Here is a 27,576-nt window from a genome sequence, read left to right as displayed (position 1 = left end):
TCCTGCTGCTGCGTAATTTTAATGTATTTTAGATGGGGGGTACGATCTAGTAGTATAGGGGAAGGGCACCTCTTGGCTCCCATACAGTTTATGCTGTATTTACATGTAGGCAAGCGCTCTTTTCAACTTACACTGTGGGTGCAGTCAACTACAGGTGCATGTACATGCAATTCAAGCGGCATTGAAAACAGTGTAAAATCAGCAATGTTTGGGCATCCACAGCATGCAAGCCAAAATCGCTGGGGCTTCTCGGACAAAAGTTAAATTATTTAATTTCATCTTTCCTTTTCCTTTCAATATTTGGTGGGTTAGCCAATTTTTGATTATTCACTCAAAACACAATCATCCCCCTCCCCAAAAAATTGGACGTTCAGAAGCCTGTCTGCAGTCGTTTTTCAGATGGCTGCACCCCTCTTATTATTATCTCTTGGGTTCTTACATGTAGGACCATTCTCCAACCATAATTTTAACAAGTCTCCACTCAGATGCAAGCTCCCAGGAGTTTGATCCAGGTAAATTTTAAACACAATCTCACCATTTTGGGGGGTCAAACGACCTCCTTTTTCAAAAGAAACTTTGGGGGCATTTTTCACGCTAATGAGCTTCAAAGTTTTAACCAAGTGGCCTTGTGGACACTGCTGTTACGTCTGTATTGCAAGATGTTTTTGACTGTTTCTCTACTTCTTTTGGGAAATAGGCCTGTAAGGATACTTCCTGAACAGTAAAAGCACTACTCGTCGAAAGACCTAACTGATTCCTGATGTTAGATGGTTCCATACGCAATGGCATTTTGAAAAGGGCCCTGCAATCGTACCAGAAAAAACCTCCATTTGCACTTTCTTGATCAAATCTTCCCCTAAAAACCATAACACACGCAGGTAACCTACATGCATATGAAACTACCAGCCACGTGTGTGTTTTGTAGAGTGTAACCTGCATTATTAGCAAAAAATGAGTGTTTTCCTACCGTCTTGACCTAAAAATCCTTCAACGATCTACACACATCTGCATTGGTGTGATTCCCTGGCCACAGATTTCCCTGACATATCTGTTTTTTTTTTTTACCCGCATGCCGCTGCCTGGTGTTTTGTGAACAGATGAAGCCAGCGAATAGCTTTCACGGGACAGCCTTGATTGCAGGGTTTTATTAGTTGTGGTGGTTTGCAGAAAAGTTACTTTGAAAGTGAAGACAAACTTTGTTTACTACAAAAATGGTTCAAATCACAGAAGATATCCATCTGATTGAGCAATGACTGTTATTTTGAAGTTAGTTCTTTGCCACTGAGAATTTTTTCAGACCTGTTTCAAAAAAGAAATCATACTCCAAATCAACCACAGAACTCGCAACCAAACGACTGCAGGTCTGTCATCTGTAATGGAATGACATTACAGTAAACCTCTTAACATGAAACAACATTCAATTACATGTCTAATACTGTTTGAACATTATAAATGTTTGAGAATCTGAAAAGTTACAGTGGGAATACAGGTGCAAGTATCAGTGAACAAATGACAGGTGTGTTGAGGGATGTGCTTTGTTGAGAAGCGAGACGGTCCAAGCAGGGGTGAGATTGACCAATGATAAAAATAGCTGAAACAGCTGAAAAAAGGCCTAAAGAACTGAACTGTGAAAATCTCCTCTGCTTTTGTACACAGCCAGTGAGGACAAAAAGCTGAAATCCAAAACAAAAAATGCTGAAATCAGCTGAAAAACTGAGAAATCTCACCCCTAGGTCAAAGTCATTTGAAGGCACATCAAGGGTTCCAGGCAGCTGGAGGAATCGGGTCAAGTCGTCCCCAGGTCAAGTCTTCCCCAAAAATTGAAACCCGGGTCAAGTGGTCCCCGAAATTGAACCCTTGGTCAAATAATCCCCCACTAGTTGCGTGGCAAGTATTTGTGCATGCAATTTTCTTTTTCATATACCTGTACATGTTAGATAAAAGCAAATAAAAGCATCGAGCCGGGATTTTTAAAACATTTTCGATCGTCGAGGATGAAGAGGACCACGATGAAGCTAACAAATTTATGACATGTACATGTACATGTTGGTCTGTGTATCTGTGTTCCTACAAGAATGTTAAGATTTGTCAACTGAAGAACCCATCCACAGACTTTCAAAGACAAACTGTGTCATGGAGAGGCATTTTTATTGCATTTTCCGTCTACTTTGGATGTTCAGCACTAGTACAACCACGACAAGTGATCGATAGTCTGAGTTCACTCGTGCGGCGAGGCCGCCCGTGCGCGACATTGTCAATGAAGAAGCATTATTATATATATAACGGTTTGCCCGTACCGAACGTATATTAATAAGCACTGTATGCTCAGTGCTTGTCCGAGAACTTGCGAAAAAACATCACAAGCTTACTCGGGTGAAACTCGAACCCACAACCTCCTGCTTACTAGTGCAGATGTCTTAACCACTCGACCACCGAGAAAAAAAAAAAAAACATCTTGAAAATAGTTTGCGGTACCCGCTGCTTCATTTGACTCGGACTGACCAGCCGACCCCAGCAAGCTCGGTGGTCGAGTGGTTAAGACATCTGCACTAGTAAGCAGGAGGTCGTGGGTTCAAGTCCCACCCGAGTAAGCTTGTGATGTTTTTTCGCAAGTTCTTGGACAAGCACTGAGCATACAGTGCTTATTAATATACGTTCGGTACGGGCAAACCGTTATATATATAATTAACATCTTCCCAACGCAAAAAAAAAAAAAATACATCTTGAAAAAAGAAGCATTATGTCATAAGGGAATATTGTGATTGGATGGATATATGTCTTGAAAAACGTGCGGCGAGCAAGTGCACAATCTCACTGGTGGGCGCCCTAGTTATTTAGCAGCAATATGAATAATTCATTGTCGGGCAGTCAGTTGGGCTCTTCAGAAGTGAGAATAGTTTAAAATAAGCAAACTTATTCGGGGTGTATTTTTCAAAATTGTAAAGGCGGTGTTTGACGGCAGCTTGAGATTTGTGGTGCATGGGCCAACAACTGGGCTGGGTACGCTCTGTGTGGGAACACTGTAGGCCTATTATCAAAACACATAAGGGGGATGACTTGACCCGGGATGACTTGACCTGGGGATGACTTGACTGGGGGACAACTTGACCTGGGGTCCAACGACTTGTCTAACATTCAGCTAGATGGCTGTCGAACTTGGGTTCAAGGCATATGAGCATTTTGAAATAGACACTCTAAAATGTCAGCACTGATTTCCTCTAAGATACCATATCTCTGTCAATGGTAGGCCCCCCTACATCACTACACACTATATCTACGCCCTGTTAATTATCGACTTTTTCCATGTGTGGCAGAGCCAGAAATTTGTTATAGTTTTTGTTAGTGTCTTTTCATAGGAGTAGTTCCCCTCTAAAAATAGAGTTTTTGTTTTCTTTTCATAGCAGTAGTTCCCCTCTAAAAATAGAGTTTTTGTTTTGAGTGACCCTGGATTTTTCTGTTAGTGTATCCCCCTGTTTATTTACTTTGGTCCTTGCTTCTACCCATTTAACTTAACCCCATGCTCGGGCCACATTAAATTTTGAAGAGAAGACCAGCAGAGACACCATCATTGTTCATTCGTTCCTCCTAACTGGAGTGTGTGTTTCTACTTGAGTCAGGTTTCTGTCTGCTTCTATGAGTCAGTGGCGAGTTTCTCATTTTTCTTATTTCTGTATAGAATTCATTTTATGTCTTTTGTACCATTTAGTTAAGTTGACAATCTTCCTAATGGTTAACTTGTGGATTTATTTTAACTTTCTTTGAAAAGACTTGGAATCAAGATTTTGTTGTTAAGATTTGGAGCTTTGTTGGAGCCTTGAAAACTTGCTTTTGGATTCTAGTTTATTTTTCATTTGCCACATATCTTGTTTAAAAGTGTTTTTCTTATATCTTTTTGACTTGACTTTGTTCTTTTTGCAGCATGTGTAATATTTTCTATGCCTCTCTTTGTTTCCACTTCATACTCAGTAGTTTATTGAGATGGCCAGGGGATTTGAATACTTAATGAGCCCCATAGACCTGTGCACATTGTCCATTTTATGATGTGTTAATCCCTACTCTCCATCCTGTTCTATGTAGTTCATGCACAAGAATTTTTGTTGTTTCTTTTACACGTGTATGTTCTCTACTTCTCTTGTTTTTCTACAGAGTGAAGTCTGAGTGTAAACTCATAAGGTCCATTTTGAGGCACTGTGTTGGGTTTGGGTTTTGGTTTTAAGTCTTTTATTTTTAGTCTTTGGGTTTTTTTAGTCCTTGAGTCCTTTTAGTTTTTTTTTTTGCATTTTCCCTGGACTTTTTCATTAATAAATTATTTTTTGTCCCTTTTTTGAAGTCAAATATTGGTGTCAGAGTCCTTGTTAATTCAGTTTCCTGCGACTTTTCCTTCAAAGATCCTTGGTTTAGTTAGAGTTTTTGTCGTTTAGCGAATTCCCCATAGTGTGCTATTTTTCCCTGTTACACATGCTTTATCCATATCTAGACGGACGGCATTTCCTTGATCCTGGTGGGTGGAATTACATCGACACCGGCCGAGGTGCCGTTTGTATCAAATTGAAGGAAGTAGGCCTTGCCTAGTAGTACTAGTAGCTACATGTACTCGAAGTCACAACTCTGGAGTAGTGACTATGAGTTCTCCAAGCAAAGAGTACTAGTAGGCCTAGCCTACTTTGGAAATTTGGGGGTATGGTTTGATGTCGACTTGGTGTTCGTTTACCAAATCATGAAACTGAGAATTTCGCTTACCCACATCACGCAAGACTCACAGCAAGTGCTGGCTCAGTCATGAAAGGTCATCGTTGTCAGCAGTAGCTTTACCGTGCCGTCTTGCATCTTGAAAGGGAGTACAGTAGTTCCAGGCCACGCCGTGCACGCGTCGTGGTACGTTATATGGTACAGCCACCTTGCAGTTGCAGACGTTACAGGCGAGTTCTCGGACCTCTCTGTGCCCTACCTCCATGCAGTGCCGTATTCTTCGGTTCTTGCATTACTTGGGTATAAATCAGATCAGCATTTCAAGCTGGATTATACTGCGGAGCCACACGTCCTGTCAGTATTCACAAAAAATGAAAACGTGCGGAGAATTCAGTCTTGCTAGTTTTCAAAACCGAGTGCTTCTCCTTAAGTACAAGTACGCATCCATCTCTGTGGTGCAAATGGCGCGCCAACGCGGTGCACACAGGTGCCATGTGCCGCCGCCGCGTTGATGCCCCGGCCTGCTTATTGTACCACGTGCCTGATGCACCTTATGAATAATGCAACAAAAAGTTCCCCCGCGTATTCTAGTGTGGTTTCCTCATTAGAAGGCCCACATTTTTAACGAAAGACGTCTTGGTGTTATAGCAGGTCGCGGGGAGGGGGTTCACGTACGACGAGGATGTTACCGTACAGACAGCTCTCAAACTTTTTCAACCTAAACTGCGTTTGCGTGTTTTGACTTCAATTGAAGGTCTATACTGAAATGTACATGGGATCAAATAAGTTTTGAGATGCCAACAACATTAAAAGGAAAACAACTGATTACTTTATTCTTATTCATTTATTTCTGGTAACCCAAATCTCAAAAGTGCCAAAGACAATGTTGCTCGCCATCCTAGGGAAATCTGTAGAGGAAACAATGAGATGTTCGGTTTTAGAGGGAGAAAAACCTTGGACAAATATTTCAATTAAATCAAGTAGGGTCTCAAAAACCCAATCTACACATAGACCAAGGGGGAACTCACTGGGTCATGGACAATAGTGACCAGAGGTGGATCCGGGAATATATCTGGTGGTGTGGGGAGGGTCCGGCCAGAAATTTTTCCAATGTCTCTTTTTTTTTTCCAAAACGTCAAGTACACACTCAACGGTTCTTATCAGAACCATACCTCTTCCAAAACAGATCTATCCCCATGGTGCTACTGCAAGCCCTCTCTTTAATCTGACAACACATATGAGATAAACAGAGACTCATCAAAAGACTTACAAATTCCATTCAAAAGTAATCTCTTAGGACCACAGCACACTGAAAATAGTACTCATGTAATTCACGTCATTCACAGTAAATAAACATGGACGTTTTGTCAACTGTGACAAAGCGAAGGGTGAAGCACACTCATCCTATAAAACATAATTCTTTTTCCACAGTCTTATACCTTATACAGTCTTATACAGTCTTATACCATATACAAAGAGAATGGAACATTTAAAATCACAGAAATCCTGTAAACATACGCAGAGGCAAAATAATTCAATAGTCCTTTTTTTTTAAAGATGTGATGGCCAACGATCCTTGCAACAAATGTTCCGAGGAAGGTTTGATATCATAAAAAGAGTAATGCAGTTACATCTTGATAAAAGTCCCCAAGTAGACTTAACTGAACCAGGACAGTTTATGAAATATAAAACCCAAGCATCAAGATGGTAACTAAGACCTCTAAGAAGGAATAACAATGTCAGAATGCATCATTGACACAGGCATGGAAGGATTGTACAACTATCATCAAAAGAACTTCAATCAATCTTGCTATCCAATTCTATCATATAAATGTTGGCAATTAATCAGATCTGAACTGAACGTAACAACGCCCAATCATGTCACTCTTCAAGGTTTTGGAAGCTCCACATTAAGTTCTAAATTGGGCCTGAGTTTATTTATTGATTTCATTTTATTGCAATGGCTGCAGACAATTTCTTGGAGTACAAGACACATAGAGACTGAACATTTCCTATGCATTTTTAAATAAGGAAATGAAAACCACCATGAATACCTCTGCAGCTGATTCCAACTTATCAAAAGCACACAAAGACAATACTTGGAAGTTCAATTTCAGCTATACAATGGTCTCAAGATAGATATCATTGTGTAGGGTAAACCATTTCAAATCAGTGCTCTGCACATTTATAGTAAACATGTTTTGCAGGTGGAAGCATCAGGGCCTTTTGGGGAAAAATCGGCCAAATTTTTTGACACAATATTTTGTTGGAGTAAAATTTTACTTTAATGGTGAAAGAATATTTACAATGTGATCAGTGATTATGTACATAAGTAAAAAAATTCATAACTTAAAAAGGTCTTGTATGTCGGTGTTCCCATGGGTAATTTAACTAGGAGTTTTTGCAGTTTTACCACAAATACAATTCGTAAAATTTATTTCATTACCAGAGCAAAGTGTGCAGGCCTAGCACATATAGCATGGACCTCTGCTAAAAAAGAAGTCCACATGATGCAGGGTGCCATGACATTGTGTAGGTTTGTGTGAATCATGTCAGAGGTATTGTCAGGACCACATTTTAGAGACAACCGAAGTGAGAATATCACATGCACAATAACGTGTGTGAAAGGCACTCGTGTGAGAATCTGCATGCGAACCAAAACGTGCACGTACTCTATTAATCTGCACTATGCTCTGTGTTTCAAAATGGCATCACACTTTGGTACTCTATCTGCCACGAGCAAGAACCAAAGAGGGCGTGGTTTTAAATGAAACTGACGGACCTTTGGTACGAATTCACCGCATAGGCGCGCAAGTTTATGCGCGTTTGATGTCGGGCACGTTGAGTCCAAGTGACAAATTTGGTCTGGAATGTATGGTCTTTGCATGCCCGCTGAATGTGTGCAAGAACCCGGTCGGAAAACTTCGTACTAGTCTGTCTTTCTTTCACCAGTGAGGGTGTACCTCACCTCAGGGCTGATACGGAAAATTCTGTTGTAAGGAAAATTTGGTCTAGATTGTACGACTTCTGCATCAACAAAATGGTTGCCCGGCAAGATGATTATCACTGAACATGCATGAGTAGAACCCACAACTTCCGGAATAAGTACCTTAGTGCTTACATGGAGCTGTGATCAAGTTTTATCACAATCCTCTGGAAGTCATCTTGTCAAAAGTTGTTCAAACAAATTGTGCCAAAATGCTTCCCTTGTCACAACTCGGCCTATAACCTGTCTGGGGCTTGTTGACTGACTCGCCTACAACTGTGACCATCATGAAGCCCATCGTCTCTTTCAAGCTGAATCCTGACACATAGTCTGGTCAGTGTTGTATTCGAGTCCATCACAAATCCCTGCAAGTCCCCGTAAGTCCATCACGAGTCATCCTCTCGGAAGCCAATTCACAAGCTATTCAAACGAACTGTGACCAAAGCATTCTTTTCTCATTGTTCACCCTGTTACTTGTGACTGGCCTTGTGAAAGGATTTGTGACGCGACTTGTGATGGACTGGAATGCAACGCTGGTTCTGACACAAAATGACTGTACCTAGTGTCACCAAGGCAATTTGTTTTTATTTTCGAGGTGTGGAAAGTGGTGTTCTGGAAGTCGTCAGGTAGCCCGAAATGGCGGCTTGCAGCATCCCTGCTCGCTGTGCCTCCTCCTCTTGCATCCGGCAGAAATCCATCTCCTGGGATCGCATCTTCTCCTTCGTGCCTTCCAGCTCGTTGTCTCGGTCCATCAGCTCGGTGCGGTGCCGCCTCGTTTGCTCTTTGAACATTGATAAATAGACCAAAGCGTGGTGGTCAATTAGGCAATGTAACATCATTTGATTTTTGTTCAAAAAGATGTGTTATTCAAAATTACTAAGGTTTGCTTTTCAACTTCAAAATTAAATTGATGTTATTTTAAACCAGACAGTGTAGTGTAAACCAATGGAGTATGCGCGTGTTGGTTCTCACGCTGATGCCTTTTACTCAGATAACTGTGCATGTGATATATTTACTTCGGTACTCTAAAATTTCAGTTCATTACAAAAAATTGCAATTTGACAAAGGTGGGGAGGGGGAATCAATCCACAACATCAATTACCGTTCAGTTCAATTTAGTAACATTTATTTCTAGACAATAGAGACATCGTCCTAAAAAGGCAAAGCTTGTGGTGTATGTTTTCAACGAAGGGCATCAAGCAGGACCAACAGAGGGTGCTATTTTCTTAGCAATAGAGGGTCCATTGGTACTGAACTGTACTTCATTGGTTCAAGAACGACTATGAAATGTAGGAGTCATGATCATATTGCTTCCAACAAATTGAAAACTCTCGACCAACGAGACTCTTTTCAACTGATGAAGGGGTGCCTCTGCTCGAGGCAGAAAATGTCCGGGCAATAAGCACAGCGTATTATCTGGAGAAAAAAAAAGGGACGTGACTTCAGAGGGACTGTTTGCGGGAGCAAGGGATAACCTACCTGCCAGCTGCAATTCCAGTGCCGAGCAGCGTTCTCGCAGCGACTCTGCGTCTTGCACCCGGGCTTCCATCTTGCTCAGCTGCTTGCTGCAACTCAGCTTGACCTTGTTGACTTCTGTCTGCAGCTCGTTGTTCTTGCCTGCCAGCTCCTGCTCAACAGAACAAAACCTTCCTTTGCACAGAGTGCACATGCTGAAAGTAAAAATCCTGGGTGCTCTGCATGAGTGCCGGGAAAGTACGCGCGCAGCACCGACGGCATTCAAGGCTCTGCACAACCTCTCTCATTGTTGCGTCAGGGTTCCCCACAGAAATGTGAGAATTCTGTGACTTTTCCCTGGACTTTCCAGGGTTGGAATATGTTAATTTTGAATGGTACGAAATGCCATTCTGACGAGAAAAGTTGTTTGCTATCATGACCTAGAACACTGCCAAAGATAGCCAGTAAATTTATAAAATTCCAGAAAAAATACCGAAAATAATCCTAGCATGATCTTGATTTCCATGACTTTTCCAGAACTTTTTTCCCTCTGACAACAGAATTCCAGGACAACCTTTTTTCCTCAATCTTCCATCACCTTACCATGACTTTCCAGGACAACTTTTTCCCCCAGAAATTTCCAGTACTGTGGGACCCCTGTTTCACTGACAGAGCACTTGTTCACAGCATCTTATACTTGTTTTCACTAATCTATCAGTGGATGCTTAACTTGCCATTCCGCAGTGCCTCAAAGCTCTCAGTCTTCCACTGGGAAGGGGCTTGAGATTGAGGGTGGGGCTGGGATAAGGAGGATAGGAGGGAGTACCTGGTTGATTTCCTCCAGTCTGCGTTTGAGAGACTCCACCTCCAGGGCGGCGTTGCTGTTCTTGGCCTGCAGCTCGGCTATGGTCTGCAGCTGTTGGGAGTGGTGCTGCTGGATGTCGTCCTTGGCATTGGCCAGTAGGCGGATCTTGTCTTCCAGGTGTTTCATGCGCTGATGCTGTCCATTCAAGTACATAATTCCAGGCAAATGCAGCGATGAAACTGAATGGATACTTCAACAATCTAAAACTGAATATCTTTGGTCTTGGATGTGAAACTGTCTCAAAACATTGATTTGAAGAAGGGCATTTCTCCACTACAGGTTCTAAAATAGATCATTTAAAATAATCAGTGATATAGGCTTGTTTAACTCCAGCATCATTGTAATTATAAGCAGTGACAAAGACACTGTCATTGGGCTTGAATCCCTTTCTTTATAGTTAGGCCGAACAAAAAATAGCTATGTTTCTGGTTACCCGACCCAACCTAGAAAATCAGGCAAAACTGATATCTTCTGGATCTAGATTTGTGGCTGATAAAACGGGTATCCGTATCACATCAGACAAATCAATAAAATATAAAAACTTAAAGTGCCCTGCCCCGAGCCTAATTTTATGTACATCGTCCTGTACATTGTATTGTTTAAATTTTTGGGGGGCATGAGATGGACGGCTCTTGTGTGTTTGTCTTTCAACAACCAGCTGCTTTACTGCTCAATCACAGTGCTGATATGTAATATTGACGTGCACATGTACAGTAGTAATCTGACACTGACTTAGTACCTATTAGAAATATACGCAACCCCCCCAAAATACAGACCATCATCCGAAGCTATTTTTTGGCTATAAAAATTTAGAGTAAAAGAAAAACATTTTAACCAACCAACCACCCTAATTTATTTTTCAGTGTAATAGGAAACATGACAAATTTTTTGAGGCCTTATCAACATTATGAGCCTGAGGGCTTCAAGAACTGCTCTTCCTTCTACAGGTCATCCTTTCAGTGCAGTGCCCGTCATGATAGAAAAGGCTGATGTGAAGTGAAGACAGTTTCAGTTTCTGAGGTTGGCCTATACCCTGATACATTCACATAAAAACTGACTGTCTCGCATAGCACATGATTTTGTGCACATTCAACTACAAATTGGTCACTCGCATTGTGCATGCTAATGATGTGCAAGGCTTGCTGACTGTGCTGGAAATGCCATCACTGGGTTGCCTCTAGTTAGCCGCACTGTGCCTTCACATGTCCCTACTAACTACAGAGCTAGTACGCAACACCTCAACACTACGAAAATTTGTGGATAGGAAATGCCACGCATTGTGGGTGGCATACCAATCATGATCAATGCACATCCAACAGAGAGAAGACCCCATAACACAATTTGAAAACTACCAAGTGAGAGATTTGAGAAATTAGCCATCACCAACACCCTCAGATGAGTGTCAGGTGGAAGAAGCCACCTCTTTGATCCAATCTCTTCTTCTTAGATTCTAACCACTTTCTCCTCGAACCCCTTCTCCTCTTCGACCATCATTCATCGTTAAATGAACCTCATCTCTCCTTGAATCTCGCCACCTCCTCTGATTCTCATCTCTTCATCTGAAGACGGTACCGTATTCTCCTTGACCCTCTTCTTATGATGTCCTTCACCTCTTCATCTAATGACCATCATCTGTCCCTTTAATGACCCTCATCTCTTCTTCCTTGACCTTCGACTCTCCCTTCAGTGACTCTAATTCTTCCTCTTTCACCTCCAACACTTCCTCAAAAAACCTCACTTCTTGCCCAATGATCCTAACCTCTTCCTCTTTGACCATCAACATGTCATGCAATGACCCTCATTACTGCCAGCTTGACCCTCATCTCGTCTTCCTCCTTGACCCTCACCTCTTCCTCTAATGTTCATCCCCGCCCCGTGTAATTACCCCAATCTCCTCCTGTAATGACCCTCACCTCTTCCAAGTTGACCCTGACCTCTTGCTCTAATATCCATCCCCGCCCCGTGCAATTACCCCAATCTCCTCCTGTAATGACCCCCACCTCTTCCACGTTGACCCTCACCTCTTCCTCTAATGTCCATCCCCGCCTCGTGCAATTACCCCAATCTCCTCCTGTAATGACCCTCACCTCTTCCAAGTTGACCCTGACCTCTTGCTCTAATGTCCATCCCCGCCCCGTTCAATTACCCCAATCTCCTCCTGTAATGACCCTTACCTCTTCCTCTTTGACCCTCTGCCTGGTGCTGAGGATCTGCTCCTCCAGGGCCAGCCTCTCCGTCAGCTGCTGGTTCTTGGCTTTGCTCATCTCCTCCTCCAGGACCCGCCGGTGCTCCTCCAGCTTGCTGATGCGGTCCCGGTAGGCCCGCTCGCTCTCCTCCGCTGCCTCCCGCTGGTGCTGCATCTCGGTGGTGTGCCGGTGCTCCAGGTCTCGCTGCTGGTCTCGCAGACGCTGTTTCTCATTTTGGAGACGCTCTAAAGGGAAACAGTTGAAGATAGGGACCAAGTGTTCATTGCAAACAGGCTTTCAACTTCAATTTTGATGTTCCAATGGATCTTACAAGGTAAAAGGCACAAAGATAAAATCAGGCTCCTCTCTCATTTTAAGTCCAATTCAAACAGCCTTAGGAAAGTTCAAGTGATGACTATCGTAATTAGACCAGCGTCACCATTCAAAGTCAAACAATGGATGGTACAGAAGGAGCCATTCACATGACAATAGCTGTACGGGATTTCACTGACCATGAACAAAACAAGTGATGCAGCTGAAGACAAATGCAAAAAAAAGACGAGGGTCATTGGAGTGTGACTGTACTGCAAGTGCACATAAGAAATTAACAATGGTGGAAACTATCGGTAATACCTGAAACCCGTATCTGACTGGGTTGCGACAGCTCGCGACTAGTTGGAGACACAAATGTTGCGAGAAAATCGGCGAATCTAGCAATAATTTTCACTCGGACTCACTCTGATCGGGTACTTACAACACATTTGCGCATGTCAGACAAGCTCCTGGCAAAATTTCGGTCGGAATTCGCCTGGAGTTCACATACATGCTGTGCGACTGTAGCACGACATTCGCACCTGTCTCATGCCTGGAATGTCCGATTCTCATTTTGTCTTCAACCAGTCACAGTTTCGTTTCATAGGTCCCCCCTCAGAAACTAAATTAAGAAGGGTTCGAGACACCCATGACGATTGAGTGACTATTTGAGAGGAACTTTGTCCCACAAATTGTCTGAACATATTCAAAATTGCCGCAACATGAAAGCAAGACCCTGCAACTCAAGTGAGGAAACTGAGAGCCCCCGCGAACGTTTCAAGACATTTTGGAAACTTTTTCAGGAATGCCACGCACAATTTGTCACCAACAGTCACAACCCAGTGAAATACGGGTTGGACTTTCCCCTTGGAAACTTTTGTCTCAGTTGCATTTTAAAAATCTAATTTAATTTTGCATTAATTCGACCACTGAATATATCATGCGCATCATTCTGCATACCACATTTAGTGAACAAGGTGTCAAAACAACATACACCATTATGAACACAGCAAGGATACAAGATAAGACGATAGCAGCAACAAAGATAACAGAGGCTGCATCCGAATCTGTTGTCTAGAGCTAAGCCTAGGTCTTCCCTCCATTGGAAATGTGCAGAGACGCGTAGACAATAGACCTAGCCGTAACTCTGGAAGGCCGTTTCGGACACGGCCTAATACTCTCACCACAGTCTTGGCAGGATTTTCCTGAGTTTTACTATTAAAGGGTAGTGCGCCACCAAGAGTTTGGAACACGTTGGCCAATCACAACTCACGAAATCTGTTAACCCTTTCCAACGTGCATTCGGTCGACAGATTTCGCCAATTGCGATTGGTCAACATGTTCCAAACTCTTGGTGGCGCACTATTGTAAAACGGCTGTATTCGTATTGAGGTAATATTGCTCCCTTCGAACTTTTACTATTGTTTTGGTGAAACTGTAAAAGAAGTCCAGAGTGAGCTATAGGCGTCGAAAGAAATTTTTTTTGGGGGGGGGAAGAGAACAAAGACCTTTTTCCTGGTGGGAGGAGGGGAGCTCTGATTAGCAACGAACAACTGATGAACAATTCACAGTGAAAGGGGGTCAATTTCAAGGTTTTTTCCAGGTATATTTTTATCAATTCTTTCATGTTTTCCCTTTCTTTTCCACCTTTCTGGGAGGAATATAGACTTTTGTATTTTAAGTTTGATTTATTTGCAAGTTTTACTCTTTCCCATATTGATGTTCTATGTAACTTCACTGTAAGTGAAATGTTTTTACTGTGCTTTGCAAGTGTAATGGTTTTTATAATAATTATAATTTTTACTGATTGTATTTTAATTGAGGGCCTCTATGGACAGCGGTGCTGTGCACTGATGGAGCTTACCCTCATTAATAAAGGAGGGGGGTACAAGTACATGTACCCCCTTGTCACCCCTTGCAATGCTTGTTGTGTGAACACGGATTAATACACGTGAGTCATGTTTAATATAGTTGATAGAACCCCGAGGAGACTCGGCACAAGATTGAATACCTACCTTCAGCCTGGGTGGCCTGAAGCTTGGTCTGGGCGTGGCTTGTAGCCAGCTCCTCCTTGAGTTCATAGATTTGGTCCTGTTGATGCTGGCATCGTTTATCCAGCTCATCGGCTTTCGTCTCCAGGTGGAGGTTGCGATCTTTCAGGGAGGCGATCTCGTGCAGAAGTTTGCTCTCTGAGGATGCTTTGTCCTGGAAAGAAAAGGAAATGTGATTCTACATTTTTCAAATTGTTGACTGCAGGCTGGTTTTCACGTCGATGTAAAGCGAGGCAGACAGATTAATGATGCAAGATCATACCGAAGTGGTTTACTGTGACTGATACTCAGAAATGTTTGACTCTTTGCTATGTCCCGTCGATACAGTAGGTCCATACAAACAAACAAACAACCCAACACCCCAACAAACAAACACACTTCCCCCTGTGACTGAGAAACGAAACCCCGTTTTTACAAATGAACAAATCGAGCTGCAGTAATATGGTAACATTACTACATGTATGGTTTCTTGTCCCTCAAGAAATGGTGTAACCACCTAAGCAAAGCATTTCAGGCAAAATCCAAGTTGAGAGATTTAACAAATTCAGCAATTTATGAGATTACACGTTGTGGGATCCATTCCTCATATTGCATATATGATATCAGGTTTAACACGTTAACTGCCGCACACAGTTACGAAGGGGTGTTTCCATTTGCCAAGTGCTGTTCAGATCATGCATATTTAATAGGTACCATTCAGGTGTCTATTTGAACGTGAGCATTTTACGGATGTACGTCTTCACCACTGCCAGCAGCGTATTTGCTGTGTTCTTGGGTGATGCCAGTGTATTCAATTTACATTACAAAAACCTTTCATTTCCTACGAGTATACTTGTAGTGGCAGAATCCGGTACACCTGTGACTACAAGTATGCTCGTAGTCAGCAGTCAATGTACACTGAGAAATCAATGCCATTCTAGCTTGGAGCCTTCAGGACGGTTAAAAGGAGGAAATCCCATGGCAAAACTTTGCACAGGTAAGAAAGACAAAATGACCCATGCAGGATGATAGTGCATGGGTCTGCAGTCTGGGGCCCCTTTTTACAGAGTTTCTAATAATTATGGCTTAACCAATGTAGTTGCTGAAGAAAGTCAGCAGGGAATCAAGCATTTTGGCTGGTGCCCTGCCTCTGCTAAGCACCGGCATGCAACTAGACTTTGACAACAAACAAGGAAATTCTAATCTTCACATGACATTGTACATTGTTTTTCAATTTTCAATGGCATGAGTCTGAAGTGAAAATGAAGAAATCAGCCGATGCAAGGAAAAGTTGCGTGCTTGTAAGCAATTAAATCTCTTTGCTCAGCAAAATTTCTGTGCCTTCAGCAACTCCAAACAATGGCCTCCACATGCGTCAAACTGTGGGCACAGATTCAGTGAACTTTTAGGCCAGGGTGCCAGACTATTGTTTACCCCAAGTTGTATCTGCATCTCTTTCTGGTGCCCAGCAACCAGCACTGAGTTCTCCCTCCTTGACACCTCAAGCAAGTCACTCAAGTCACGTGACCTCTGCTCAGCCAGTACCAACTCTGCTTCTGTCTTGGACAATCTGTGGTGTCAAGAAGAAATCTTAGCATGTCACATTTTTGTTCGGCATTCCCAAAGCTGTACAGTTGAACCAATTTAATAGTCTTTCTATTGTATGGAACAGACTCATTATGCACAACTCATCGATCATCGACAGGATAACAAGTTTAGAAGTTCTTATTAAATGATTCGGGCAACTTCTAAGTTGAGCATGAATTTAAATTTGCATTACTTGTTTATAAAAATTAATAAAAATGAATGAGCCAAAAATTTACCAATGAGTGTCATGGAGTGTTGAAATTGCAAACACATAAATAACCTGTTTCCAAGGTATTTTTTGTAACAAACTTTCCGGAATCCTTTATTCTACACTGTGGGGGAAAAAATATCATCTTCTATGTAGTTTAACTTCCAAAGGGTCTCAAGCCCCATGTGACGTAACAGTGGCTGTGCTCTGCCTTAACCCTGAGAGAGCCCGGGAGGGGGAGAGATGCCCCCTCAACATTTTTTCCTGATGTCATCACAGTGCATTTTTTTCTCGAGTTGAACCATCAGAAGATTTTCAATAATTTTTTTGCAGTCATTTAGACACCGTGTTGTAAAAATCAAACACACCGCCTATTTCCTGAGACAGGTCAGCCAAAAATGTATACTTTCCACTGTTATGTTTCTATGCACGCAGGCGAGCACTTGAGTGGCTTCCAACTTCATTCGACCGTAGCAACAAAACCATACAACTGATTGAGTTGAAACTCCACATTTGAGCTGATAAGAAGTGTCTTAATACGCAGGCCAAGTTTTCATGAAAATCGGGCATGAGGCAGCCATGTTGTTAGCTTGGGGGTTGAATCCCCTCCTAGATGTGAGATCGTCCAGAATAACCCGGATCTTCAGGGTTGAAAACTTCCCAAGGGATTTTGAAGGATATGGGAAGGTTTAGAGTTTAGAAACACAATGATCCAGTCTAGGACTGAGTCATTTGAGAGAAACTGAGCACAGCATGTAGGGATTCCGTGTAAAATAGAAGACATAAAACCGTTCAGTCTAGAGCTGTGTGAAGATACCGACTTTGCATTGAGGGCATTGAAGGCTGACTTTCTCTCCGCCAGTGCCTCTTGTAGTTGGTGGATCTTGTAGGCCGTGTCTCGGTGGGTCCTGCTCTGGAACTCGTTCTGCTGGTCGATCCTATGCAGTAGATCAGACGCCTGTTCAAACCAACCAAAACCTTTCTCACTGAAGGAATTTGATACACAGTTCCTCAGCAAAAGTTGGCTTGAAAAAAGTCCCACTTAACTTCCCAGTGTGTATCCTATTATCCAACAGTTGACCATGGATTTCTTACTATTTGAGATACACAAAGAAAACGCCATTTTACTGGAAAGTATTTTACTGGAAAGTCTCGCAAATTCATTGTTGCTGGAAAAATCAAACTTAAGCCATGCATGTTGAAAGCAAAGTCTAAACTGTCGACTTGTCAAGTTCTCGTTACCTAACGAGAACTTTTTTTCTGATAATGCAAAATAGATGTGGGATTTGAACTGTGAACCACTACTTTTGTATTGGCCATTTCATACTTGGTGTGAGAACAACGCAAACGTGAAATGTCAAAATATCAAGATGATCAAAATATTCAAGCTGCGAATTCACAACTGTCAAACACATTTCAAATCAAGGGATTTTCGCTACAACTATTTCGTGACCTCTACATGTAGCTTTCTCTCGCATTTGTCTGAAGTAGAGCCCAATGGTATATCCTTTGTACTTTCCAACAGCATCAAGACCTGTACAACGTAATAGGGGCTGGACTCTACTATGTCTAATCCTAAAAATTCTTTACAACACCTCTGGTTGGATTTGGAAAGATATGGATGAGTTATGGATCTGTTTGGCAGTTTGTTTCTGTGGGTGTCTCTAGGGATGCATTTGGCCGACCTGCTGTTTCTTCTCCGTTCGAAGTTGTTTGATTTCCCGGGCCAGGATGCTCTGTCTGGTCTCGTGCTCATTGGTCAAGCTGGCTCTGTCAACATTGTGTTGCCTAGCAACATCTGACAAGAAAACCAAACAAATTGCCAGCAAATAAGACTAATCTAAATGTATTTTGCTAATTAAAGGGGTCAAGTTGAGTAGATTAATTTTCAGGTTTTTTTTTTTGAGCAACGAAAGGAGATTCTTCGGGACATGCTGCACAATATGCTGAATTTTTCAGTACCCCATCCAGTAAAAAGTCACAGCAATACAGTACAGGTCAGAATTTTAGCCGACACGTTAACATGATCAGTGAACCTGACACGCTGTTCAGTACACGCTTTGTGGTTTTTACCGTGCATTGCTGGTCCAATGCATGATAAGCCTGACCCCAGACCTCATTATCTCAGCAGGACTTGTGACTGCAGACCGCAAAGGTGACCAACAACGTGTAGTGAACCACTGCAAACGCAGTCGCTCCAGCTTCACGTAAGGGTGTATGTGTACATGTGTACATGTACAATGTACACTGTATGGCAGTGCACTGAATATGTGAAATCACGTACATGTACACGCAGTGCTTGGCTGGCAAGATGATCGTTTTTTTCTTTTGGTTTTGGATCGCAAAAGTTGTTCTATCGGATTACATCTGGAAAATATCAAATTTCAGTGAAACTGGCCGGTAGTCCACCACCTGTGTTTAGCTACTACAAAACTTTTTCCTAAACGTAAGCTTTGAATTTTAAACTCACGGGCTTTACTGGAGTGATGATGACGCTTTCCTTGCTGGTTCTAATGCTAGATCGGCAATTCCCGATCAGCCAGAATTATTACAACAAGCTGATTTTATATTGAAGCATTTCTCATGTTATGGAAATTTAGTTCATGTATCAGAATTCCAGTAAATTTTTAAAAAGCACCCACTAAACTTGTATAAATTTAACTCGACTTTTTCAATTGCTGCCATGCCACATTGTGCAGCAACTGTTGACCAAGCTGCAACCAAAAAATCACGAAACTACAACCACCCCAGAGCTTCCATTCCAAGCACCAATCATAAAGCGAAACAAGTGTATTACATATTTATTTTGATACAGCAACAACAAATGCAAAGTACAGCCCATACATGTCACACTACAAGCATATTTATGAAGTTCACATGGGGGCTACTTTGTCTGTTGTGTGTAGCCGGTGCATGCACGTCGCTGGCGCTAGCGCAGACCCGGCTTCCTGTCATTTCAGTACTATCTTTGCCTTTCAGTTTGGTCCTAATATTGTCACAATCAGAGTGATTTTTTTGGGTAGGTTTTCCAGCTCAAAGGTCGAAAACTGATGGGAAAAATCCCCACCTGACATCGAATTTATATTCACACGATTTTGAACACACTGAGCTTGAGTGTGTATGCTAGAATTGCCGCCGTGGGGGCCGTCTTGACTAAAATTTGGCTAGTAGACTGGCGAGGTCAAACCCCGTTTATATTTTGTGGATTTCTTAAAAAATAGTTTTCTCTAATTTAGGAAATGTTTCGTCATAAAAACTGCTAGTTATAATCTTCTCAGTCGAAAAATTGATTTCACGCTTGAATATTTTCTGTGTTTGATTCAGAGGTTTTTTGGAGCAACTCAAAAGTGTTGCCTGTATGGCACTTTCATCGATCCTGTGTGGACAAACATCACGCTTTATCTTTGAAAATGATTTTGTGATGCCTGCTACATACAAGGTAAACTACTGACCACATTTCCCTGGAATTTGAAGATAACTTGAGCTGCAGTCAAACTGAATACTTTTCGTTGTAAGGAACTAAGGAAAATGACTGCTCCGGTCAACAATGGCCTGGCTGTTCTGGGGTTTGCGTGTAGCATGTGCCTGTTTATACTCGGCAAATCGGATTGCAGTGTCGGCGTTCTCTGTTATGCAGGGGTCAGCGTGTTCCGTGTTTGTGGTTAACTCCTTTTGTGTCTGTTTGACTCGATACACGCTGACAAGCTAAGCGTGTTTGCGTGTCGGCTAAAATTCTGACCTGTACCGTACATGTGTACTCCAATCATGACAAATATCGCATAATGCGTTCATTTTGTGACTTGTTATTCATACCTATTGCTTTCAAGATGTCCTGAGTGATGTTGTTTCCGGCTAGTTCCAATTCCGTCACTGTTTTGTTGTACTGCAGCATGGCAAGAATAGAACGGCCCCCGACTATCCCAATATTGTTCCACCGTAAATCTGGCATGTTGGTGTCAGAAAAGAAAGATTGTCATACCATATATCGTCATGAAGAAATTCTGAGTAAGGAGCCACAAGTATTTAGGGAAAGGTCGTGGTCGATTAAGGAGGAAATTGGGTTCGTGAGAAAGTCGTAAAAATGAAATCTCAGGGACTGAAAGTGGTCGGGGCTGACGACACTACATCCTCGACTGACCACGCTACATCCTGGACTGACCACACTACATCCTGGACTGACCACACTGACCTTTTGGAAGTGCACAGATATTTCTTTATAAATTAGATGGGAACGGTATGGGTTATAGAGAGGAGAGCGAGGGAAGTAGGTCTTTGAGATTTTAATTTGCTATGAATCACATCTGCTAGAACTACTGTAGAAATAAATAAGTATGCAGGTAGAATAGCAGAGAAGTGTGATCGTGTGAGTTAGTCAGAGGTACATCTGTTTCGTCGTAACGAAGATGAAACTACATTACATTGATGAATATAAACACTAGAATATCATTTGTCTTGAAAAGTCTGCTGCCCTTACAAAAAGAAAAGTGCATCTCATTCTCGGCTACCAACAAAGAATAAAATGGAAAATCTGCTTTTCAGGTAGCCGCAGGGAGAAATGAAAAAAAAATCAAAGCAAAAAGAGAACAGTAACAAGGGGAGCAGATTTCACACACACACAAGAAAAAAGATGTTCTGATGACAACACCCCCCCCCCAAAAAAAGGAAAAATGCAACTTTCCAAAATGTTAACAGTCCTTTTGGTAGTTGTCACGACATAAAAACAGATGTCTTTTGCTGGTCCTTAAAGTGCCCCCATCTACAAACATGTCATAACATGTATTACCTAATGACCTGAGTACACAGTTCCGATGCAGTGCCTTGGAGAGCTCTGATACACCATCATGACTGAGCTGATTGTTGCGTAGATCCAGCATCTCAAGACTGTTGTTGGCCGCTAGCCCTTCGGCTAGGAAGGCAAAGCGATCGCTGTCCAGGCCAAGGGAGTTCCATTCCAAGCACAGTCTGAGACAAAATGGAGGAAACATTATTCAAATGAATGCAAAGGTTATGTTTTATGTTCAACAAAAGTGAGAGAATAATACTTTTAAAAATAATCCAACCACAGAAAAATCTCATCTGCTCCCTTAACATGAGTGAGCTCTTAACATGAGCTCAGGCTGAATCAAATCTTTAAAGACACGATACTTTTCAGAATATATTCATACACTGTGTACATGAATATGTATCTTTTATTTGATTGACTTCTGCAATATTCAGGCGTAAAGTAAGTTGAATTGACACGGTCCAAAGGAGGCGGACTTTCCCGTGTTAGCGTGTAAAACCTGTCAGAGCAAATGCTGTTTGACCTTTTAACTCTACTGGACGCAGCAGGATGCAACAGGTGAAAAAACGTCTGATGAACTTTGATGCACTGGGCAGTTAATAGCATCCCAACAAACTGGCCATGCTGAGACAGTCGGAGCTAGTCCCACTGTTGGATCTCGTGGTGATTTGCAACCACAGACTCCCAGGCTGTTTGGCCTTGGGGAGAGTCGACTTGTTGGATCTTGTTACACTGGGCAGGCAAGCCATTTTGACGATACAGTCTGATGTGTCTGGCAGGGTTTCTAGCCAAGTACCCTTGGAGGGTAAGGGTTAAGGAACAGAGTTTTCTAAAACTGCTATATCTTAACCCAAGGACGTGATTTTTTTTTTAATCTGGACTAGCAATGCCCTTAATCAGCCAGCATAGGTCCTGAAGCCACCGGCAGCCATCTTACTGTTCTGAATACAAAGGTAATACACAGGCTTGCCCGCCAATGTGGCACCCAGGCCAATAATCGCCTTTGCATTTTGCATGGTAAGATGGCTGCCAATCGCTTTAGTCGGAACAAGAGCAATGCGAGTCCAGATTTTTTGACATGACATCCACGTATTTAACCCACAGCGAAACCATCTGTTGGTAGGTTTTCAATGAATTCCTCTGTGTCCCTCTTGATTTCTTACTGCCAAACATGTCGACAAAACATCAAGGGAAGTAAGATCTAGACGATTTAATATGTGTATAAGTTTTAACTGGCAAAAAAGGAAAATTTCTGCTGAGCTTACTTTGACCTCTCTGAGCCCTCATGAATACCCATGTAATGAGTCTTCTGAATGCGTTTGATGATAGAATTTACTGATTTTTTTGAAATCTCCACAACTTTACCTTCTTAGGGAATGGTTTTGCTGGAGTAGGTTCCCGAGTGCCTCTGCCGATGCCCCTCTCAAGTTATTCCCCTTCAGATCAAGGTTCCTGATGGCTATATTGGAACACAGTCCATGCGCAAGAAGCTTGAAGCCTGACAATAAAAGGCATGGTTACTTCCGATTACAAGTGCAGAAGAAATTATAGGCACCCGGATTTTACAGGGCTGTCGCCTGGGGCATTCATCATAAGATCCTGTGAGCCACTGACCACTTGATTTTGGGGTTTAAGAAACCGGGCACCTTGGGTTTGTATGCATAGCCGGGGTAATCAAAATCAGACAAAAGAGCTGCTGGGATTTTGCCAGCATTTTTCAGTTGGCATTAGCGGGGGGGTAATCCTTCATTGTTTTGAAACCACTATACCACTGTTTGCGGCATTCAGTGCCAGCGGATTTTCAGTGGGGACAAAAGCGTTCCAGCGCTCCATCAATGAGCGATGCAGTACTCTGCACACTAATCTGGCTGCATTTGAAAAGACGCCACTGGCATTCAGCAACACACGGGCCCAATTTCGGGAACAAAGAAAATGACGCAACACCGCACAATCTGGACTCTTTTTACAAGGTGGAAGGCCTGGGTGAAATACTCGGGCATCGATAGATGTTGTCTGTTACATGTAGATTAGAGCAGCCACCAGACAGTCATTCGTGTGGGTGTAAACGTCTTGCAAATGAAGTTATGAATTTCTAAAGAATTTTGAAAATGGAAAATCATGAAAATCGCCCGGGAACTCGTCCCCCGCAAATTCAAATTAAACCCGGCAGGAAGTGGTTAAAATTGGAAGTCCAAAATTCCTTCCACTGTCCCTTTATAGCACACACATATCATTTGCCATTTGACCGATTCGACTGATAGGACAACTCGGTGCAGATTGCGTCTTTGCATAGGAAGGTTAATACTTGACATTTTGTTTGAGTCTAGTTTGTGGACTACTCTTTCACCAGATGTCTATGAGCTTTGAGCTGGACCAAGCAAGGGCGTAATTTTATCAGCAACAGAGGCTTCGTTGGTCAGAACTGAACTCTACTGGTTCACGAATGACTATAAAATGCAAGCATAGCGTCACACTGCCACCAACAAAATGAACATTCCTGACCAATATGGCCTTTTTTCAGACGATAAGCGGGTGCTTCTGCTTGAGGTTCGTTGTCAAAACTAGACTAGATTTGACACCATTGCTATTTCATCCTGGGACTTTACCGATGGCCTCCAACATTATCTACGGTGCAGAAAGCCAAAGGCAGAGTTTTTGACTCACTGTGCAGCAAGCCAGAGGCAGAGTTTTTGACTCACTGTGCAGCAAGCCCCACGCAGAGTTTTTGACTCACTGTGCAGCAAGCCCCACGCAGAGTTTTTGACTCACTGTGCAGCAAGCCAAAGGCAGAGTTTTTGACTCACTGTGCAGCAAGCCCCACGCAGAGTTTTTGACTCACTGTGCAGCAAGCCCCACGCAGAGTTTTTGACTCACTGTGCAGCAAGCCCCACGCAGAGTTTTTGACTCACTGTGCAGCAAGCCCCACGCAGAGTTTTTGACTCACTGTGCAGCAAGCCCCACGCAGAGTTTTTGACTCACTGTGCAGCAAGCCCCACGCAGAGTTTTTGACTCACTGTGTAGCAAGCCCCACGCAGAGTTTTTGACTCACTGTGTAGCAAGCCCCATGAAGAGTTTTTGACTCACTGTGCAGCAAGCCCCACGAAGAGTTTTGGACTCAAGTGCTCGAACACCACTCATGGATCAACTAAGCCAGATTGGCGTCAGTCGCCAGCCTCACTTTTGAGTGAGAGGCCTTTTAAAGAATTCTGCACAATGAATCAACTCGAACCCTAAACTTAGTCATCCATACATTGCTTTACGTTTGTCAGGCTGCCAGACCGGTTGATGCACCAAACAAAGCCTTTAATCTACTCCCTCTAATGCAAACTAAAACAAAATTGCTAAACAAAAAAAGGGCTGCGAGAGCTGGAACTCATTCTGTGGTACTAGTTACATGTAGCTGCTGGGCTCCATCATCCTCAGTCCTAAAGAGAAGATCTGCGGACCATGTGACATCAATCTCCTCTATGAGATTGGAGGTTTTGAGAAGAACCAGAACCTCCAATCTCATAGAAGTCTGAGAAGAACCAGTAGATGTAAACTCGACATTTTGACCGGGATGCTCTGGTCGTCCTCAGGAGAAACATCGAGTTTACACCCACCGGTTCTTCTCAGAACCACCACTCTCATAGAAGAGATTGATTTCACATGGCATAACCACAAATCTTCTCTTATGTTAGCCTTCCAACATGCAAAGTTTCAAGGTTCCGTTCTTATCCTTGTAAATCCTGGTGAGCCTACAAGTGGAATTTCAAGAAAATACATGTGTGTACGGTTGGGCAAAAGTATTTTTTACGATCCATTACCTTCATCGCCAATCATACAGTCAGACAACCGCAGTTCCCCAACTAAGCAATCCTTAGCCAGAGCAGCACCTAGCACGGAGCATGTCTGCACCGTCAGTGATGTGGTCGACAAATCCAGCACAGCACCATGGCTCCCCTGGGCCACCTTAGCCGATGGCGTCCCACGGGGACTCTTGCCAACTGCAGTCTGGCCCTGCTTAGTGTGACTCAAGCGACTCAGCACGCTCTGCTGCGGCTCCAAACTATTTTCCTTGCAGAGACGGAGGTAGCTGGTCCTGAAGTCCTCCATGGATGAGTCTTGGTCCACGGAGTGCTACATGTACCAACACAGCTTCTGCAAATGACACATAACGATATCCATGATAACATAAATGTATTTCTCCCAATCTGTAGGTCATTTGTAACATACTCGACATCACAATCCTCTGGTATGGCATCCCTCATCTCATTTTTGTCTATGTATGTGGTGGCACAAACTATCTTTAATTCATTCAATATTTAAATGTACCAGTAGGTGTACTGTTAACCCTAACAGTTCCGGGCGTTGTTTGGTTTAGAGTACTCAGTACTACAAAATACTAAGTAACACTCTGAGCCTGAAGGACCTAGCGCTAGAAATTACTATTTCTGGCCAGGTTTATTCCATTGTTATTCATACAGAGAACAATGAAACTATGCATGCATAGTGCCACAGCACTGTATGGTATATTGTCTTCTCTATTGTATTTTATGGCTTCAGAGAATAATAATGTCATGTCCTCTTACAAGCGACAGGGCTGAGTACTACATTTTACTACTAAGTAGTACTTTGTAGCATTCAGGACTGTTAGGGTTAAACCTTTGAGACATACCAGGCCTTGCGCTAACTTTTATCCTGGCTAGCCCACTTGGCCAGTTAACTGGATATTTTACTAGCCCGTTTAGAGTTTTACTAGCCTGTAAATAAAACATTTTAAAAACCCAAAATTTATTATCATCTCACCAATAAAAGAATTTGACATTTCGAAAAATAAAAGCTGATGGTATAAATAAAGAGGCATGTATGTTAGTTAAACATCGCTTGAGTCACTGGTAACGGAGTTGGGAACAAAATCACTTCTTTGCTCCATCTTTCCCCTCATTTGGGTGCTTACGTTAGGCAAAAATTACATCTTTTTTGCTTACTTTCTGATATTTATATTGATATATTGATTTATATTGAATACACGTATTTATTTTGATCTCAGTTTTAACAGGTAGGCTTATTCTGAATTTTTCACTAGCCCACCGGGCAACCAAGGAACCAAGTTTAGGTAGCCCGGAGCATTTTTAGCTAGAATTTGTACGCTGGGCTAGTACTTTTTAGAGGCCTGCATACATGTGCCTAGTGTAGACTTGCAAACAAAAGTTGTCCACACGATGAAGGGAAGACATTCTTTGGACTTACCCATGTCCACAGGACATTAGCCCTTCTCTGAAAAAGAAGTTTGAGGCATTTGGGGATTTTTATCCATTGTAAAGGGAGGAGGACCAGTCAGGAAAACCTTTTGCAAAAGTCAGTGAAAATCACGTGCCAGGTTCAAAATAATGATTAATTTCATTTCACCGAGTCACATTAGGCATGTAATGTACGTGTGGGCAGATGGTGGGTCTGGGTGCATGTGTGAAGTGCTAGATTTCTCGAGGCCAGCCTTGAGGCTGATTTTTGTAAGCCTTGGCCTCGCTTTGTAATGACGCAGCCCGAGTCTTGGCCTTGACACCATCTGAACTCAAAGAATTTGTCAAGGTCAATTCTGCCACCATTTTGAATAAAATTTCCATAGGAACTTGCCTTTACCCAAACATGAGTTTCGATATTTACATGTATCTAATGAAATTTTATAAAGCTGGTTCATTTCTTGTTGTTTCAGTCATAATCCCTCAGCAACGTAATTTGCAGGAATACAACTGCACGCTTTCCTTTGACATGTTTGAAAATGAAATTGCTGTCATGTCGTGGATTCCCTCTTGATTTTTATCAAGCTGTATATTAAGCCGCAAACCTAACGAAAGCAAGCGGTAGCCTAGGTCTACTTACCAAAATACAGCAGGGACGCAGTCCAACCACCACCTGACTACAGGCAAATTCCAACAACATTTACATGTTAATCAGTAACCACACACAGTCATTCGTAGTACCACTACAAAAATTCGCGCCAGCAGGACAGTGGACCGTTTATCCCCTCCCACTTCACCAGGCTTTTGGCACAGAACTTCTGTGTTTACATTTTAGTCTTAGTCCCAGACGTACATCATATTTGCTCATATGTTCTAAGGGCACGGCGAAGGTACCCGAAGATTGGTAACTACGGTATCCTCGACTTGGTTTTTTTTTTTTGTATGAATAAGATTCGACTTGTGTTGCATGCAGTAACCGCGTCATTTCCCCAAGGAAGTCACTTGTCATTTTCCCACAAATCAAGTCTAGTCACCAGTCAATTTTCTGAAGTTAAGTCCCAATTATTTTAAAAGTCTAATTCGGTTCCAAAAAGTAAATTATCTTGGCACTTGTACACTCATGACATCTTTTCTCTGATGAAATCTAACGTTTGACAAGTACATGTAGAGAAAAACTTAACTGCCTCATTTTGGCTGAAAATCATACTAGTGATGAAAAACTTTGCCGTAGAATGAATGATAAAAGTTGGTAA

The 27,576-nt window shown here is 42.4% G+C and overlaps 1 protein-coding gene across 2 annotated transcripts; it reads right to left on the bottom strand.

Annotated features, from left to right (window-relative positions):
• Nucleotides 1-5,514: 5,514 nt before the first annotated feature.
• Nucleotides 5,515-27,138, bottom strand: LOC110979727 (leucine-rich repeat-containing protein 45-like). 2 transcript variants are annotated; one of them, XM_022235770.2, is made up of 13 exons: nucleotides 26,964-27,138; nucleotides 24,908-25,241; nucleotides 22,467-22,599; nucleotides 21,102-21,280; nucleotides 20,132-20,260; nucleotides 18,004-18,116; nucleotides 17,140-17,276; nucleotides 15,958-16,093; nucleotides 14,509-14,698; nucleotides 12,170-12,426; nucleotides 9,957-10,130; nucleotides 9,155-9,302; nucleotides 5,515-8,456 (listed from the first exon to the last, which is right to left on the bottom strand). In XM_022235770.2, the coding sequence occupies exons 2-13, from the start codon at nucleotides 25,194-25,196 to the stop codon at nucleotides 8,260-8,262; spliced, it is 2,082 nt and encodes a 693-aa protein (XP_022091462.2). In that variant the 5' UTR covers nucleotides 25,197-25,241; nucleotides 26,964-27,138; the 3' UTR covers nucleotides 5,515-8,259. The 2 variants fall into 2 exon arrangements, with proteins under 2 accessions (XP_022091462.2, XP_022091465.2); XM_022235773.2 differs by lacking the exon at nucleotides 26,964-27,138 and adding an exon at nucleotides 26,748-26,906.
• Nucleotides 27,139-27,576: the final 438 nt, after the last annotated feature.

This window comes from Acanthaster planci, linkage group LG07 (assembly GCF_054643075.1).
Source record: "Acanthaster planci isolate LZ-2023a linkage group LG07, COTS_SCS, whole genome shotgun sequence".
NCBI lineage: Eukaryota > Metazoa > Echinodermata > Asteroidea > Valvatida > Acanthasteridae > Acanthaster > Acanthaster planci.
Note: the sequence above shows the minus strand (reverse complement) of the source record. Positions and strands in the feature narration are given on the sequence as shown.